Raw genomic sequence first — 15,800 nt, forward strand, 5'->3', positions numbered from 1 at the left:
GGTAGCTAGTAAATAGAAAGTATACAAATATCCCTCATTTCTGAATAATAATAATAACAGAGGTTTAGAGAACTAAGTAAGATCATGTGGGTTTAAGTTCAGCACACAACCTGGAATATGGAAATATATAACAAACACAAACTTTTTTGAGAGAGAAAGAGAGGGCACACACAGACAGGAGGTTGGGGAGGGGGGCAAAGGAAGGGGCAGAGAAGGGGGAGAGAGAGAAAAAAAAAATCTTAAGCAGGCTCAGCAGGGAACCCAACAAGGAGCCCAACAGAAAGCTCAATCCCATGATCCTGGGATCATGACCCTGGGATCATGACCTGAGCTGAAATCAAGAATCCAACACTCAATTGACTGAGCCATCCAGATGCCCCCACAAATTCTTTTTATTATTGGCTGATCTGGCTTCTAGCCCTGCAGTCAACAGAGTCTATGGCCTTTGGACTAAATGCTAGACAACAGGAGATCTCCCCTTAACATCTCCCAGTGCCTTTATGAAGCAGTGGTTACTTGACAAAGTTTAGGTTTTCATTGAATATAGTGAAACCCCAATTAGGTGAAAGGGGTTAACTTTTCGGAGGTGGTTATAATGTCTGAAGGGCAAGATACGCCTGACCTTACTAATGTATTTTCTATGTATTCTTCACCCTGCCTCACCACCACCACCCCGACGATACACAATTTCTCTGGTATCCCAGAAGCTAGTAAAGACTCAAAAAAGCCACTGCCAAGCAAGCTGTCTTCATATAAACAAGACTGAATAGATGTTCTAGTGAACAGCTGGAGGTAGTAGGGGTTGTAATACTCGTTTCAGGAAGGATCAGGAAACAGAGGAGAAGATACTCAGCTGAGATCCTTTTCATCCTCTCTTCTTCGTCCCTCATTACAACTGGAAAAATCTACATCTACAAGTTCTGGACATTTGTCACAGAGCCCAAAGAGGGTGAGGCAAAACCTCCTCTAATCTCCAGGATGAAAACAGAACCAATTAGGAATTTCCCTATGAGTCAGGACAGCGTTTGACATACAACCACATACCTGTTATAATTTTTGTTGCTCAAAGGCACTTCTGCAGTCTAAAATGTAGAGAATATGATTAAATCTTCCTGTGATTCCCTGGGATTCTTGCCCAGCCCCAAGGCCATCATTCTTAGCTTTTGGTTCTTGCTGCACTTAACTGTCAAATGGAGAAGAAAGTATGAAGGTGGCAGCTGCATATATCACTGAGCCTAGAAAATACCTTCGAAGCCAGTCACTTGAATTATTCCTCACAGAAACTCATCTACACATCTTTAAAAATAAAATCAAAGCTACTAAATGGCTCATTTTCCTTCTTTTACAAGAGTACATAACTGGGTGGTACATTTGCACATTTTTCTAATTAGGTATTTTCAATTATTTAAATGACTGTATTCTAATATTATGAATAAAAATGACAGTGGGGGTGAGGGGAAGGAGAAAAGGTAAGGAATATCCATTTGACCAATGTTTCTTTAGAGCTATTGAAACAATTTCATTCATGTAGGGAATTTCAGATTAAAGAAAATAACAAGACCCTAATGTGAAACATTTTTATTATATAAACAATAATATATTACCTAAAGCATTATGTGAAAATTTCAGTTATAACAAGTATAGAAAATAATACATGCAACTTAAGATACTTTTATTAGTTTTAAATAAATAATTCTAATACTCTGATTCTAGGCTCAGAAGACTAAATCTGACAATAGAGAAAACACAATCAATTGTATGGTTAAGCAAGATATTTCAAAAGAAATGTCAGTAATTTAATAATAAAGGCTACCATTTAGCAAGTATTTACTCTGTTCTGGGCATATTGTCTACTTCTTTATGCACTTTGCTTTAATCTTCTCAGTAACACTATGAATAGGGTGCTTTTACTTCTCATTTTTGAAAAAAGAATGGAAACTCAATGTGATTTAATAACTTGCTAAATGTCACATAGCTAGTTAGTAGCATATTATGTGAAAAAGTTTTATGCCAAAGTCTATGTGTTTATAGCATCCACAAGACTATGTGTTCCACAAAGACAAGGACCAATATATGTTGTTTCCACTGGCACATATTATGTGTTCACTAGATACGAGTGAATGATTCAGTAACTAAAAGCCAAAAGAGAAACATACATTTGTAAACTCACGCACTATTGTAGTATTTTTTAAATATTTTAAATTGTCCATTTATATTCATTACGTAAATTTGTTTTCAAGGAGGACCAAGGCCTCTTCCTCGGTTGAAAGGCTGCACTTTGTCAACTAACGTGATTTTGTGGCTGGGGGCCACAAAACATGATTTTCGGAGGTGTTATTTTTCTCCCCTGTTCCCCTCCTCACCTGTTCTCCCCACAACTCTGCTTCCATTTCAGGACTTAGTTCTGTGGACTCGCCTCAAGAAAATACACCGTAAAGAGCAGAGATACCAGCAAGGCTTTCAGATTTTCACATTTCATAGCCCAGAGAGCCACTAACCAGGCATAGGTCATGAGAACAGAGACATCCTAGTACATTCCATGAGAACTGATAACTGACTCCTTGCTCACCGCCCTCAGGCCTTTAAAGGTAGACCCTTCTCATCTGCGACAGTGAGGGAGAGAAAGAGGAAGGGAGTCCAGGAAGGCTTCAGGCCAATTATTTTCCCACCAACATGGCATGGGCTCACTTCGCACACGAATCTGTGGACTTAGATTATTAGTTACTATAATTATTTCCCCAGGTACTCCTCTTAGGAATCAACCACAACCTTCGACTTTAAGCCCTTAAAAAACTACCAACTTTTTTCTCTTTCAATTTGCTCAAAAATAAAATTCAGAAAATAGGTAAAGACCAAGAATTTACCTACCCCAACTCCATTCTTCGATACATTACACAAAAAGCAAAATAAGGCAAGAAATTTTGGTTTCCAAAGCTCACAAGAAGAAATCCGTGAAATTTAATACATCACGCCATAGAAAATCGACTACCTCTCCATCTGTAATGAAAAAACCAAGGCTTTACTTTGTGTTTTGTAACTAGCCACTGTAATTTTATAAAGAGAAGGCCGAACCACTTTACTAAACCACAGGGAACAAAAACTCCTAGTACGTTCTGGAACGATATCCTGGCCAATCCGGCTGCCACAGACCTTACCCGGGATACGGGGCATGCAGCACTTAGTTCGACCTCCCCTTCATTGAAGACGTTTTAGAAAATTCTCCAATGAGAGACGCTTAGAGGAAGTAGGGCGTGGTCTCAAGGGGCGGAGAATTAGACTCTAATGGAAAGTGTGTGCTGATTGGTTGAGCGTGTTCCTTCACAGACCAGCCCTCTTTGGACGGCTGGTGCCATCCATCAAAAGAACTACACCAATCAGGAGAGAATATTTTCCCCTCCCCCTCCCGCCCCCGGAAAGCCCCGCCCTTCAATATATTACTCAGGCAGCCCGGCGCGGCCCCTTCGGCTCGGAGCTGACTCTGTGGTGGGCAGTGTCGTCTGGGCGGCGCTGCGGAGACCTCCACCCAGGACGGCTCCCCCTCCCCGGGCCGCTCACCTCTTACCCGCGAGTCCCCTCGCCTCGTGGGCTTGTCGGATCTAATATCGTGGGGTGAGGTGAGAGCAGGCCCGGGGAGGGAGGTTACCGCTGAGAAGCCGCAGTCGCGGTCAAGGTGAGCTGGGACTTCGGGGTTGACTTCGTGGTGCAGCCGGGTAGCAGGGCTGGGGGCTTGGAGTGAGTGGTAAGTTCGTCCCGCGCTCTTTCTCTCCGTTAACTCCCCCGCTGCTGTAAGCAACAAGTCCGGGCTAGTTCGAGCTTGGAGGGGCGGGGCCAGTTCCGACCTCCTTAGATGTATTAACGCCAGGTTGGCCCACTCCCAGGGACCATGCCAGGGCAAAAAGAGCTGGGCCCATAAAGTTAGTGGTTCCTCATCTGCCCATCTGTCGGGCAACTTTAAAGATCCCCCTGCCTGCCTGTCTTTCAGTTGGTATGGGAGGTAGTCTTGTATCTGGGGCTTAACTTGTGTCCAGGACCTAGTAGCTGTGGAATACCGACTCTTAAATTAATGAAACTCCTAAGTCCATTTTGCCGGCTAAATTAGCCTCCTGCCCTCACTACGTGTTCCCGGAGCACCCTTTAAGTTTCCTTCCCTGACACCAGTAAGTTATTATTGAGCGCTGAGTGTTAAGCACTGTGCAAAACTCTTAGGTGAATCATCTTGTTTAATTTTAATAGCCATTCGGAGACCAATATTGTTACCTCGGTTTACACAGGTAGAAATATGTTCATTATTATTGTCCAGTGTTTATTAGGAACCTATTATATGTGCTAAGCACTATACCTAGGTGATTTTATTTTTCTACACAAGCCTCTGAGGTAGGTAATAACAATCATACCCACTTTACAGATGAGGAATTAGGGATTAAGTAAAATTAACTAACATTAACAGTTCATGTTGCTAATAGATGGCAGAATACATACTACCATCCAATTTCACCCTTGCAGCATCTATATTCATAGTTATCTCTTGACAGTGAGTGGCTTGAAAAAGGATTTCTTGAAGATTTGCAGTTTTTTTTAAGGCATGGCTCCCACCCTCTAGGAACTCACAATTTGGGATGTGACCAACTGGTGGGATGGGGTAGAGCGTAACAGATGGCACTTTGCAAGGACTTAGATTCACTAGCAGCATTGGGGGGAGGGCAGACTTGTGTTATAAAGCACTTGGCTTTCAGTCCAAGGCAGGAAGAGCTTTTCTTACACTCCTTTCTGGGCCTTGTTCTATATATAGATGATAGAGGTACTGACAACTGACTCTCAGAAACTGCTACACCAGCTGAATGCCCTGTTGGAACAGGAGTCGAGATGTCAGCCAAAGGTCTGCGGCTTGAGACTAATCGAATCTGCACACGATAATGGCCTCAGAATGACTGCAAGGCTAAGGGACTTTGAAGTAAAAGATCTTCTTAGTCTAACTCAGTTCTTTGGCTTCGACACGGAGACATTTTCTCTAGCTGTGAATTTACTGGATAGATTCCTGTCCAAAATGAAGGTATGTTTAAAGCGACATTACACAAGAGTATTTCTTAATTTTGCTCAGTGTGTTTTGGAGATGGAATAGCTAGCTTTGGGCTGGTATTCATAAACTTGACCTTTTTTATTTTCATCAAGTAGCCAAAACATTGTGATGATTGATGATACATTGATCACTGTATACAGCATTGATGATACTCTTACTTATAATCAAGACGAATGCATCATTAGATTTAACTTCTGACATTGAAAAATAACCCAATAACTCCCAGTATGAGAGGTGGCTGTTGTTTTTTAATTTTTTGGTTGGTTATTTCCATTTATTTACCGTTGTTTTTAAAGAAATGTGTTGGAGGCTGAATGCAAAATTGTGGTTAAGAATTAGAGGTTTGGGGCACCTGGGTGCCTCAGTCAGTTAAGTGTCCGCCTCTTGATCTAAGCTCAGGGCTTGATCTAAGGGTCAGGAGTTCAAGCCCAGAGTTGGGCACCATGCTGGGTGTGAAGCCTACTTAAAAGAGAGAGTTTGTTTTCTGGTGTTTTTGTTGTTTTTTTGATGCTATCAACCACCTGGTCAATAGAGTATTTCTTAATCTCTAGTCATATATAAAGTTCTAGCTGTTTTAGCCCCAGACCTATTCAGATCTTGCTTATAATGGCCATTTCCAACATCAGTTTGCATACAGTAGAGAAGACCTTATCTTTTGGAGGAGGAGCATTTATGTAATTATTTCCCTATGCTGGATAAGCGACATCCATGTTACTTTCATGGCTTGCTTAACTGTTAAAAATACATCTGCCTTCTCTGTGCCCATTGGTGAATGAGATGATACAACAAATGGAATGAAACTCCCCTTTTCTTCCTTCACAACACATCATATACAGAAGACATTTGTTGAATTGGATGGTTCAAAAAACTTGCCCAAACAGACTAATTAAACTATTCTTTAGACACTACCTTTGAATCTATAAATGTTGCACAGATTAATAATATACATCTGTCCCTTAAGAATATTATAATCTTATGTGGGAATGTTTGCACCAGTAACTATTATAAAATGCAAAGTATAAGAAGAAAAATAATTTAACCCCTAAAAAGAAATAAGTATGTTGCTGAAGGGGTTCCAAGACAGGGAGGGAACAAACACTGGTAAAAGCTTCTTAAAGTTTAGCTTAAGCTGGAATTTAGGGTGGATAGAAGCTTGACTCTGTTACATTGTAGGTATTCGGGAAATGACAATAAGTGAGAGATTGGTAGTGGGTAAAGCTTTACAACCAGAGTAAACAGTGTGTGCTAAAGTATTTAAAAACTATTTTACACGTGTTACATAAAGAAAACAGCCTGGAAAAACACTATCCTAGAAGGAAATTTTGTGCATAAGCTGTAAAGGTGTTTCAGTCCTCACATAAGCCTTACACCAGTTAATTTATGTGGCCTAACTAGACCACAGTGATGACAGTTCTATAGTGATTTAGAAAGGGGAAGGAAAAAAAAAAAAGAATTTCATACGGGCTGAAGCCAACCATTACACTGAAACTTAGTCCACTTTCTGCAAAATTGGTTCCAAGTAGGTACACAGTATTGACTGGCTACAGTTAAAGTATGACTGGATATTGTTAAGTCCTTCTCAATTGAATATATTTATACCTCAAGGATACATTGTTATAATGATGGATCTGAGTTCTATATTGTCCTTTATGTTTTTTGGGGGTTTTTTTTAATTGAAATAAGTTAAAGACATGGGCGTATTGTCTTTTTAGGTACAGCCCAAACACCTTGGGTGTGTTGGGCTGAGCTGCTTCTATTTGGCCGTAAAATCAATAGAAGAGGAAAGAAATGTCCCATTGGCAACTGACTTGATTCGAATAAGCCAGTACAGGTTCACGGTTTCAGACCTGATGAGAATGGAAAAGATTGTATTGGAGAAGGTGTGTTGGAAAGTCAAAGCTACTACTGCCTTTCAGTTTCTGCAACTCTACTATTCACTCATTCAAGAGAACTTGCCAGTTGAAAGGTATGTGACCTTTGTTTTGCCCAAAAATTTGGAAATCAAAATTGTATTCTGGATGTTGCACATAATCAGTATCTTGGGATAATTCCAGTCAAAATAAGTAAAATGAGAAAAAAAGTAAAATGACAGGTTCAGCATCTTGGGTTTTTCACTTCACTATCCAGCAGAAGCTGTCAACAGCTTCTTGAAGTCTGCAGCGGCTAATTCTTCGGATTAAAGGACGTTTACATTTTTTTATTACATTTTCCATTTGTAGACTAGTTAACTCATAGAGCCTAGTAAGTAAGAATCTAACAGATTTCTGGAAAAAGAACTTTAGTAGCTGTAGAAATAGAGTAAAAAACTGGATAGTTGTGGCATGATACATTTTTGAGGAAGGGGGAACCAAATTATTTAAAATTCATGGATATCTTCAAAAAGTTAATGCCACGGGGCGCCTGGGTGGCTTAGTCGGTTAAGCGTCCAACTTTTGCTTAGGTCATGATCTAGCGGTTCGTGGGTTCGAGCCCTGCGTCAGGCTCTGTGCTGACTGCCAGCTCAGAGCCTGGAGCCTGTTTCAGTCTGTGACTCCCTCTCTCTCTGACCCTCCCCTGCTCACGCTCTCTCTCTCTCTCTCCTAGAAATAAATAAAAAATATTAAAAAAAAAAAAGTTAATGCCACTGAAGGAAAAGGAATTCGTCAAGTAATTTATTTTCTGTGATAAGTGTGCATAAACTTTACTTTAAAATGACTTCAGGGGCACCTCGGTGGCTCAGTCAGTTAAGCATCCAACTTCAGCTCAGGTCATGATCTCACAGTGTGGGTTCAAGCACCGTGTCGGGCTCTGTGCTGACAGCTCAGAGCCTGGAGCCTGCTTTGGATTCTGTATCTTCCTCTCTCTCTGCCTCTTTCCTCTTTGCACTCTGTCTCTCTCTCCCTCTCTCAAAAATAAATAAACATTAAAAAAAATAAAATGACTTCAGTGTGGTGCTAAAAGTCTCTTGTGACTACATTTAAATTTTCTATAAAAAATTAATCTCATTTTCTTTTTAAAGGAAGAATAGCCTTAATTTTGAAAGACTAGAAGCTCAACTTAAGGCATGCCACTGCAGGATCATATTTTCTAAAGCAAAGGTGAATATTTTATACAAAGATTAAACCTATTTATATACCTATTTTCTATTCAATACTTACCTTTAAATTTTATCTTTTAGCCTTCTGTGTTGGCATTGTCTATCATTGCACTGGAGATCCAAGCACAGAAGTGTGTAGAGTTAACAGAAGGAATAGAATGTCTTCAGACACATTCCAAGGTATGTCAAGGTCATAGCTTAAATCGTGTTTACAGCTGTCAAAGAAACTAAACCACTTGTACTATCTCCTAAAGTAAAATGAGATGTCATGTGTCTGTTTGAAACCTAAGTAGCTTATCTTCAAATTTATTTGACTAGGAAATACACATCAAGATGGCAATTATTGCTGTGAATACTATAGGACTTTTTTATTGACTACTTTTTTTAATTTACTTACAGATAAATGGCAGAGATTTGACCTTCTGGCAAGAGCTTGTATCGAAGTGTTTAACTGAATATTCATCAAACAAGTGTTCCAAACCAAATGTCCAGAAGTTGAAATGGATTGTTTCTGGACGTACTGCACGGCAGTTGAAGCATAGCTACTACAAAATAACCCACCTTCCAACAATTCCTGAAATGGTCCCTTAATTAATTGGTAAATTTGGTTCATAGTTACTCTCCATATAGAGAAAATCTTCTAACGCTATAGTTTTATTCTGTATTTCAAGAATTAACATCTGAATCTATTTTCAAAATAAACAGAATGGAATTTAAATAGTAATGGAGAAAATGATGTCACTGATCTAGTCAGCCAATATTTGAGGGCATTTACTACATTTAAGATAGAATGCCATGAGAGTAAGGAATTCTCCAACCTTTGATATGTACATTAGCCACTTCATTAAATTATCAGCTTAGAAAAATACCTTAATCTGAATTTTAAAAGAAACACTAAGACAGTATTTTTCACCTCATTTTGTTTTGTGTAGAATCAAGTTCTGGCACATTTACAGTTAACACAAGCCTGAGTAGGACAACAGGACCAAAACTTTGAACCATAAATGAACTACTTTGAGACTATTGGCTTATAAGCAAAATCAGTATGAACTTGGGTGTTGTACTTTAAGTTATGGCAGATGGTCTCCACACTAGGTATCTGCAAACTGCCAGGGTGTCTCAATGCTATAGTTATAGTAGTTGGAACACTGGAAAATAGTTATATGCATAAAAAATGTAAACCTTGTCACTGATATGATATACATTCATTCTAAATGTAACTGAGTGGTGATTTAACTTTTTCCTACTCAGACTGAATATTAGCACATCTATATATGACAGGACTATAAATCTTTGAACAGTTGATTTTTAACAGTTAATATTTATATTTGGTAGACTTCTGATAACTTGACTTTTTTGTTTCTTTAAATAGGATTGTTACAACAACAAAATACTCTGAAGCCTTTCTCCACAATCCTGAGCTATGGGTTCCATAATGTTATAATGGATTTAAGCTGTGAAGCCTCAAACCATCACAACGAGATTAGCATTGATGTTCTCAGATTTGGGAAAACTACCTAATTAACATGCTGTAGTGGAATTATAATTAAATTTGAATTCATCTGTGAGGCATACAAATCAAAGCTAAGAGTATAAATGTGAAATGTTAATAACAGGCCTGGGAAGGTAAACTGTGAATCTTCATTTCAAACACTGATCCAACTTTCTAGATTGGGTCAGCATATTGTATTTAGGTGGTATTTAAAGTGGTAACCTAATTAAATACTAAATTATGAGGTATACATCAAACCCAGCATTTCACAAATGCACTTTTAAGGCATAACAAGGGTTACTATTCTAGGCAGTGAAAATGGTTTCTTGGTACCTGTTGTGCAAATAATAGATAATCCAGAGATGTAGACTTTATTACTACTTGGGAATTACATTTAAATTTAAGGGCATTTTATAAAAGCAAAACTACAGACCTAGTCATTTTGGCACATTGGGTTATCTTTAATATTTTTTCTAAAAAACAGGTAATGTTTGTATCCTTGACAAAACAGTATCCACTGCCTCCATCTAATCCCATCAAGAAAAACTGGTTTTATTGTGTAATTCAAAATAACCTCGCTCCAGAAACCTGATTTAACACTCCATAAGTTCTTTACTAAGGGCTGTTTTTATAAAAACTGCTGTTCTAGGGGCACTGGGTGGCTCAATCGGTTAAGCATCCAACTTAGGTTCAGATCATGATCTCACGGTTAATGAACCCTGCATCATGCCCTCTGCTGTCAGTGCAGAGCCTGCTTTGGGTCCTCTGTTCCCCTGTCTCTATTCCCCTCCCCCACTCGCACTCTATCTCAAAAATAAACATTTAAAAAAAGAACTGCTAATTTAGAGTTTTAAAAGGAAGAGAATATACTTTCGCTAATTGTCCTTCATGTGCCAAAAGAAAGTCACTAAAAAAGTAAGTAGGTGTCTTCATAATTATGAAGTTGCTTAAGGTAGTATTCAGGATTTTCTATTAAGTCAATGACTATAAAGAGATCTATGGCATTAAAAGTGTTTTAAACAATTGCTCAGTGCAGTGAGTAGCCCGAATCCATCCAGAATGACTGTACCCAATTTTGACCTCATGTTATGGGTAAATGTGCCTGGAAAATAAACCAAAGAACCATAATATATCCTATAGTTTTGTAAACTGTGTTTTGTGGATAACATCAGTTTTCCCAAAAGGCTGATCTTTTCAATAATCTGACTTACATCAGTGATAATTCTGAGTTGGCAGAGGTAGCCTAACCAACTACCATTATGTTTTGGTACTAAGGGGTATCTCTTTCAATAAAGTTACTGACATGCATCCTTTGCTGGTAGTTTGTGTTTGTTTCGCTTTCTGGTTTAACTATTTTGGCAATGTGATACAAAAGCCACAATAAGATGCTATCTCCACTCAGTTTAAATTTAGTAGGAAAATAAGATGCATAGTAGCAGAAACAAAATCTCTATTAACAGTATGGCTATTACCTAATTGTTGCTTTACTTGCTAATGGCTTTTTAGAAGACATAAGCTTAGGACAAATATGTTTAATGTGCATTAAAAAGGTGGTGTCTATGCAAAATTCGTTACTTCTCTCATTTAGATTCATGATCACTGTGGATATCCTTAATACAAATTCACCCTTACATTGAGCTCACTTGAAGTTCTATACAAACTGTCTTAACTTAAACGGCATTCCAGCAAGGTGGTTGGTAATGACAGGTAACAACCAGGTATTGTGTTAGCCTACTTAGATCAGTTGGTAATTTGAACTGAAAGAATAGGATTTTGAAGTGATCATGTTTAATTAAACTAAGACAATGTGAACACTGTAAAGAGTTACTGAACAAAAACTGTTAAAAGTTCCTTTTGCACTTGGGTTAGATATACTTAATAACCCCTCTTTTCAGTGTTAGTTTTAAAAAGGACACCTGAACTTTATGTATTTCAAACTATATAGCATACTAACTAAAAACAAAAGTCTGAGGGGCCTAGCTGGCTCAATCTGTAGAGCATGTGACTCAATCTCTGGTCTTCAGTTCAAGCCCCATGTTGGGCATAGAGCCTACTTAGAAATATAAAAACAAACATTTCTAGATCTAATATTTGTGATTAGCAATGATACGTTTTTTACTGTCAGGTACTATTGTCATGTTTTATATGAATCATCTCTAATCCTCCAAATTAAATGAGAGTATTCCAATTTACAAATGAACTGGAGCCACAAAGGTGAGTGATTAGCCCAAGGTCACATATCTGGAACTTGGAGTAAGGATTTAAATCCAGGCAAAGGCTGTGCTCTTAACCACTGTGCACATAACCTCCCAAAATAGATAATTACATGGACTTACAAAATTGTGTACTTTACAATCAAAACTATATTTTGGCCACATTAACTTCAGTGCCAGCATCGTGATCAGATAATAATACTTTGGAATTTATTTTTCCTATTGTATACTAATAGAATAATTTTTATAAGATGTATTATTGCTTACTAAGTATAAAATCTGTAATTTTTCATAAGCCAAAATGAGTAAACCTAAGTCAAATAAGCTTGATTTACAGATGCCAATTTGCAGGGAGGGGGTGTCTGGCTCACTCAGTACAGCATGCAACTCTTGATCTTGGGGTCATGATTCTGAGCCCACACTGGGGGTAGAGAATACATTAAATTTTTTTTTTAATAAAATCTTAAAAGACATGCCAATTTTTGGTATCCTTTTGACAAAGTAGATTTTGGAGCAATTAAAATCAAATAAAAAAAGGATCACTAAATAATGATAAAAGAATCAACTTACCAAGAAGACTTGGCGATTGTAAATTTGTGTGCACCTAATATCAGAACTTAAAATACAAGAAGCCAAAACTGACAGCATTGAAAAGAGAAATGGACAAAGTTTCAATTACATCTGTAGACTTACAAACACTTACCAGTAATCTATAGTAATCAGCAAGAACATAGAAAACCTGAATGATACCAAATAACTGGATCTACTTGACATAAACTGAAACAGCAGATTTAAGTATTCTTTTCAAATAGACATGGAACATTCACCAAGACAGGCCATATCCTGGGTCATAAAACAACTCTTAAGTAAAATATAAATACTAAGTATGTTCTCTGATCATAAATGAGAAAGCAATAACAGTAACAGGAAAATCTACAAATACTTGGAAACTAATCAACAGTTGACTTCTCAATAATTCATGGCTCTAAGGGGAAGTCAAAAGGGAGTAAAATATTTTGAACTGAATGAAAATATCAAAATGATGAAATGTAGCTAAACCAGTGCCTAGAGTAATTCATATTATTTTTATTAAATTCCCTTTTATTAATTCAATTACCTTTATTAAGAAAATAAAAGGTCTCAATAAGCCCCCAGAGAAAGAAACTAGAAAAAGAGCAGAATAAACCCAAAGCAAGCAGATGGAAAATGGTCATTTAAAAAATGAGGTTAAAAAAATCAATGAGGGGCGCCTGGGTGGCTCAGTCAGTTGGGCAGCCGATTTCAGCTCAGGTCATGATCTCACAGTTCATGGGTTCGAGCCCCATGTCGGGCTTTGTGCTGACAGCTAGCTCAGAGCCTGTAGCCTGCTTCTGACTCTGTGTCTCCTTCTCTCTCTGACCCTCCCTTTCTCATGCTGTCTCTCTCTCAGAAATAAAACATTAAAAAAATTTTTTTTGATCAATGAAACTGAAAACAATAAGGAATAGCAACAAAACCAAAAACTAGTTCTTTAAAAAAAAAAAATGAAATTGACAAATCTCTAGCAAGACTGACAGGACGTAAATGACCAATCTCAGGCCTGAAAGAGGTACCACTATGTTAAAGGGACACTCAGGACCGAACACAACCAACTATGCACATGGAAGTTAGATTAAATCAATCAATTCCTTGAAAGACATGAACTACCAGACCTTAGCTAAAATTAAGTAAACTAAAACAAAATTAACTAGATAACTTGAGTAAATTCTATTTTTAAAAACTGAATTCGAGGGGAAATTGGGTGGCTCAGTTGGTTAAGTGTCTGACCAGCTCAGGTCATGATCTCATAGTCTGTGGGTTCAAGACCCACATCGGGCTCTGTGTAGACAAGCTCAGAGCCTAGAGCCTGTTTTGGATTCTGTGTCCCCCTCTCTCTCTGTCCCTCTCCCACTTATGATCTCTCTCTCAAAAATAAATGAATATTTAAAAAACTAAAAATTTAAAAAAAAAAAAACTGAATTCAAGTGCCTGGCTGGCTCAGTCGGTAGAACCTGTGACTCTTGTTCTTGCAGTTGTGGAGTTTGATCCCCACAGTGGGTGCAAAGATTACCTAAAACAATCTTTTTTTATAACAGAATTTGTTGTTTAAAATCCTACCGGCAAATCCCATAAAACACTGAAGGAAGACAACACAAATTCTACAAATCTCCTAGGAAGTAGAAGAATCACTTCCCAACTCATTTTATAAGGCTAACATTACCCTGGTAGCAAACCAAGATAAAGATAATACAAAAACAAAAACTATCAACCAATATGTCAGATGAGCAGGCACAAAAATCTTCAACAAACAAATCCAGATACATAAACTGCAGTAACATACCATGACCAAGTCTGGGATGTGGGAAAATACAAGCAGGTTCAAAATCTGAAAATTAAATCAAAATTTGAAAACCAAACAGAACAGGGGATGCCACTTCCACCACTTCTATTTGTCCAGCAAGTGCAATGGGACAACAAGAAAATAGACTTACAGAGTAGTGATTAAATAAAACCTCCTGTTTGTGGTTTTTGAACAAAATCCCAGGAATTCATAAGAAAAAGCTCCTAGAAATAAGGTTAGCAAGGTTAGCAAGGCCACAGGATGCAAGGTCAACAAACAAAATTCAAACATTTCTATGCACTAGTTATATGCAATTTCAAAACTGAAATTTCAAAAAATGTATCTACAACAGCTCCACAAAATGAAAACTTAGGAATAAATCTAACAAAAGACGTAAAATGCTTTACAAGCTGAAAAATCACAAAATGCTCATGATTAAAATAAAAAAGTTCCTAAATGGAGAGATGTCCCATGATCACGGATTGGAAGACTTATGCTATTCCAATGAAAACCCTAGCAGGATTTGCTTGTAGATACAGACTAGCTGATTCTAAACTGTATACAGAAAGGCAAAGAAAGTTAAAACAGCCAAAACAATTTTGAAAAAGAATTAAATTGAACGAATTTTATACCCAATTTTAAGACTGACCATAAAACTATGATTATCAAAGCAGTGTGGTTATTTGTGAAGGAACAGACAATAGATCAATAGAATACAACAGAAGACCAAAACCAGACCCATATAAATAGCAATTGATTTTTGACAAAAGCGCAAAAACAATTTAATGAAGAATAGAGTGTCTTTTCAATAAATTATTTTTAAACAGTTGCACATCCACACGCAAAAATATGAACTTCCACATAGATTTCACAGTTTATACAAAAAAAAAACTTAAAATGAGTGACAGGTCTAAATGTAAAGCATACAACAATAAAACTTTTAAAAGAAAACACTGGAAAAAAGTCTTCATATCCTGGGATTGCACCAAGAGTTATTAGACACAATACCAAAAGCATGATGAATTAGAATACATCAAAATTAAAAAACATTCATGCTTTAAAAGACACCATCAAGAAAGTGAAAAAAGCCTACACAATAGAACAAAATATATACAATATAAGAGACTGTGTACAGAATATATAAAGAACTCTTAAGATAACCCAATTTAAAAATGGGCAAAGGATCTGAATAAACATTTCTCCAAAGAAGATATAGATATATAAATGGCCAATAAGCACACACAAAAAAGATACTCAACATTATTAGTCATCAGGGAAACGCAAAAAAACACAGTATGATACTAGTTCATATCCACTGGGATGGCTAAAATTTTTAAAAATCATATAAAAAAGTGTTGGCAAAGATGTGGAGATATTAGAAATTTCATACACTACTGGTAGGAATGTAAAATGGTGTCGCAACTTTGGAAAACAATCTAGAAATTCCTCAAATGATCACACACCATTTCTATAGAACTTGATATTCTATTTATAGGTAAGAAATGAAAATATACACACACATAAAAACTTGTACTTGAATGTTCTGGCTATTATTACTAATAATAGCCTAAAGGTAGAAACCT

The 15,800-nt window shown here is 37.3% G+C and overlaps 1 protein-coding gene across 1 annotated transcript; it reads left to right on the top strand.

Annotated features, from left to right (window-relative positions):
- The first annotated feature begins 3,447 nt into the window (after positions 1-3,447).
- On the top strand, positions 3,448-10,953 carry CCNG1 (cyclin G1). Its single transcript, XM_077762289.1, has 7 exons — positions 3,448-3,670; positions 4,790-5,050; positions 6,790-7,043; positions 8,076-8,154; positions 8,235-8,333; positions 8,553-8,751; positions 9,526-10,953. The coding sequence occupies exons 2-6, from the start codon at positions 4,790-4,792 to the stop codon at positions 8,742-8,744; spliced, it is 885 nt and encodes a 294-aa protein (XP_077618415.1). The 5' UTR covers positions 3,448-3,670; the 3' UTR covers positions 8,745-8,751; positions 9,526-10,953.
- The last annotated feature ends 4,847 nt before the right edge of the window (positions 10,954-15,800 follow it).

This window comes from Crocuta crocuta, unplaced genomic scaffold, assembly GCF_008692635.1.
Source record: "Crocuta crocuta isolate KB4526 unplaced genomic scaffold, BGI_CrCroc_1.0 scaffold360, whole genome shotgun sequence".
NCBI classification, from domain to species: domain Eukaryota; kingdom Metazoa; phylum Chordata; class Mammalia; order Carnivora; family Hyaenidae; genus Crocuta; species Crocuta crocuta.

Excerpts from the sequence above, each read along its gene's own strand:
- CCNG1 (XM_077762289.1), top strand. The coding sequence starts at position 4,790 with ATGATAGAGGTACTGACAACTGACTCTCAGAAACTGCTACACCAGCTG. Across the intron at positions 8,155-8,234 it reads TCATATTTTCTAAAGCAAAG|CCTTCTGTGTTGGCATTGTC; the intron begins GTGAATATTTTA and ends TTTATCTTTTAG. Across the intron at positions 8,334-8,552 it reads GTCTTCAGACACATTCCAAG|ATAAATGGCAGAGATTTGAC; the intron begins GTATGTCAAGGT and ends ATTTACTTACAG.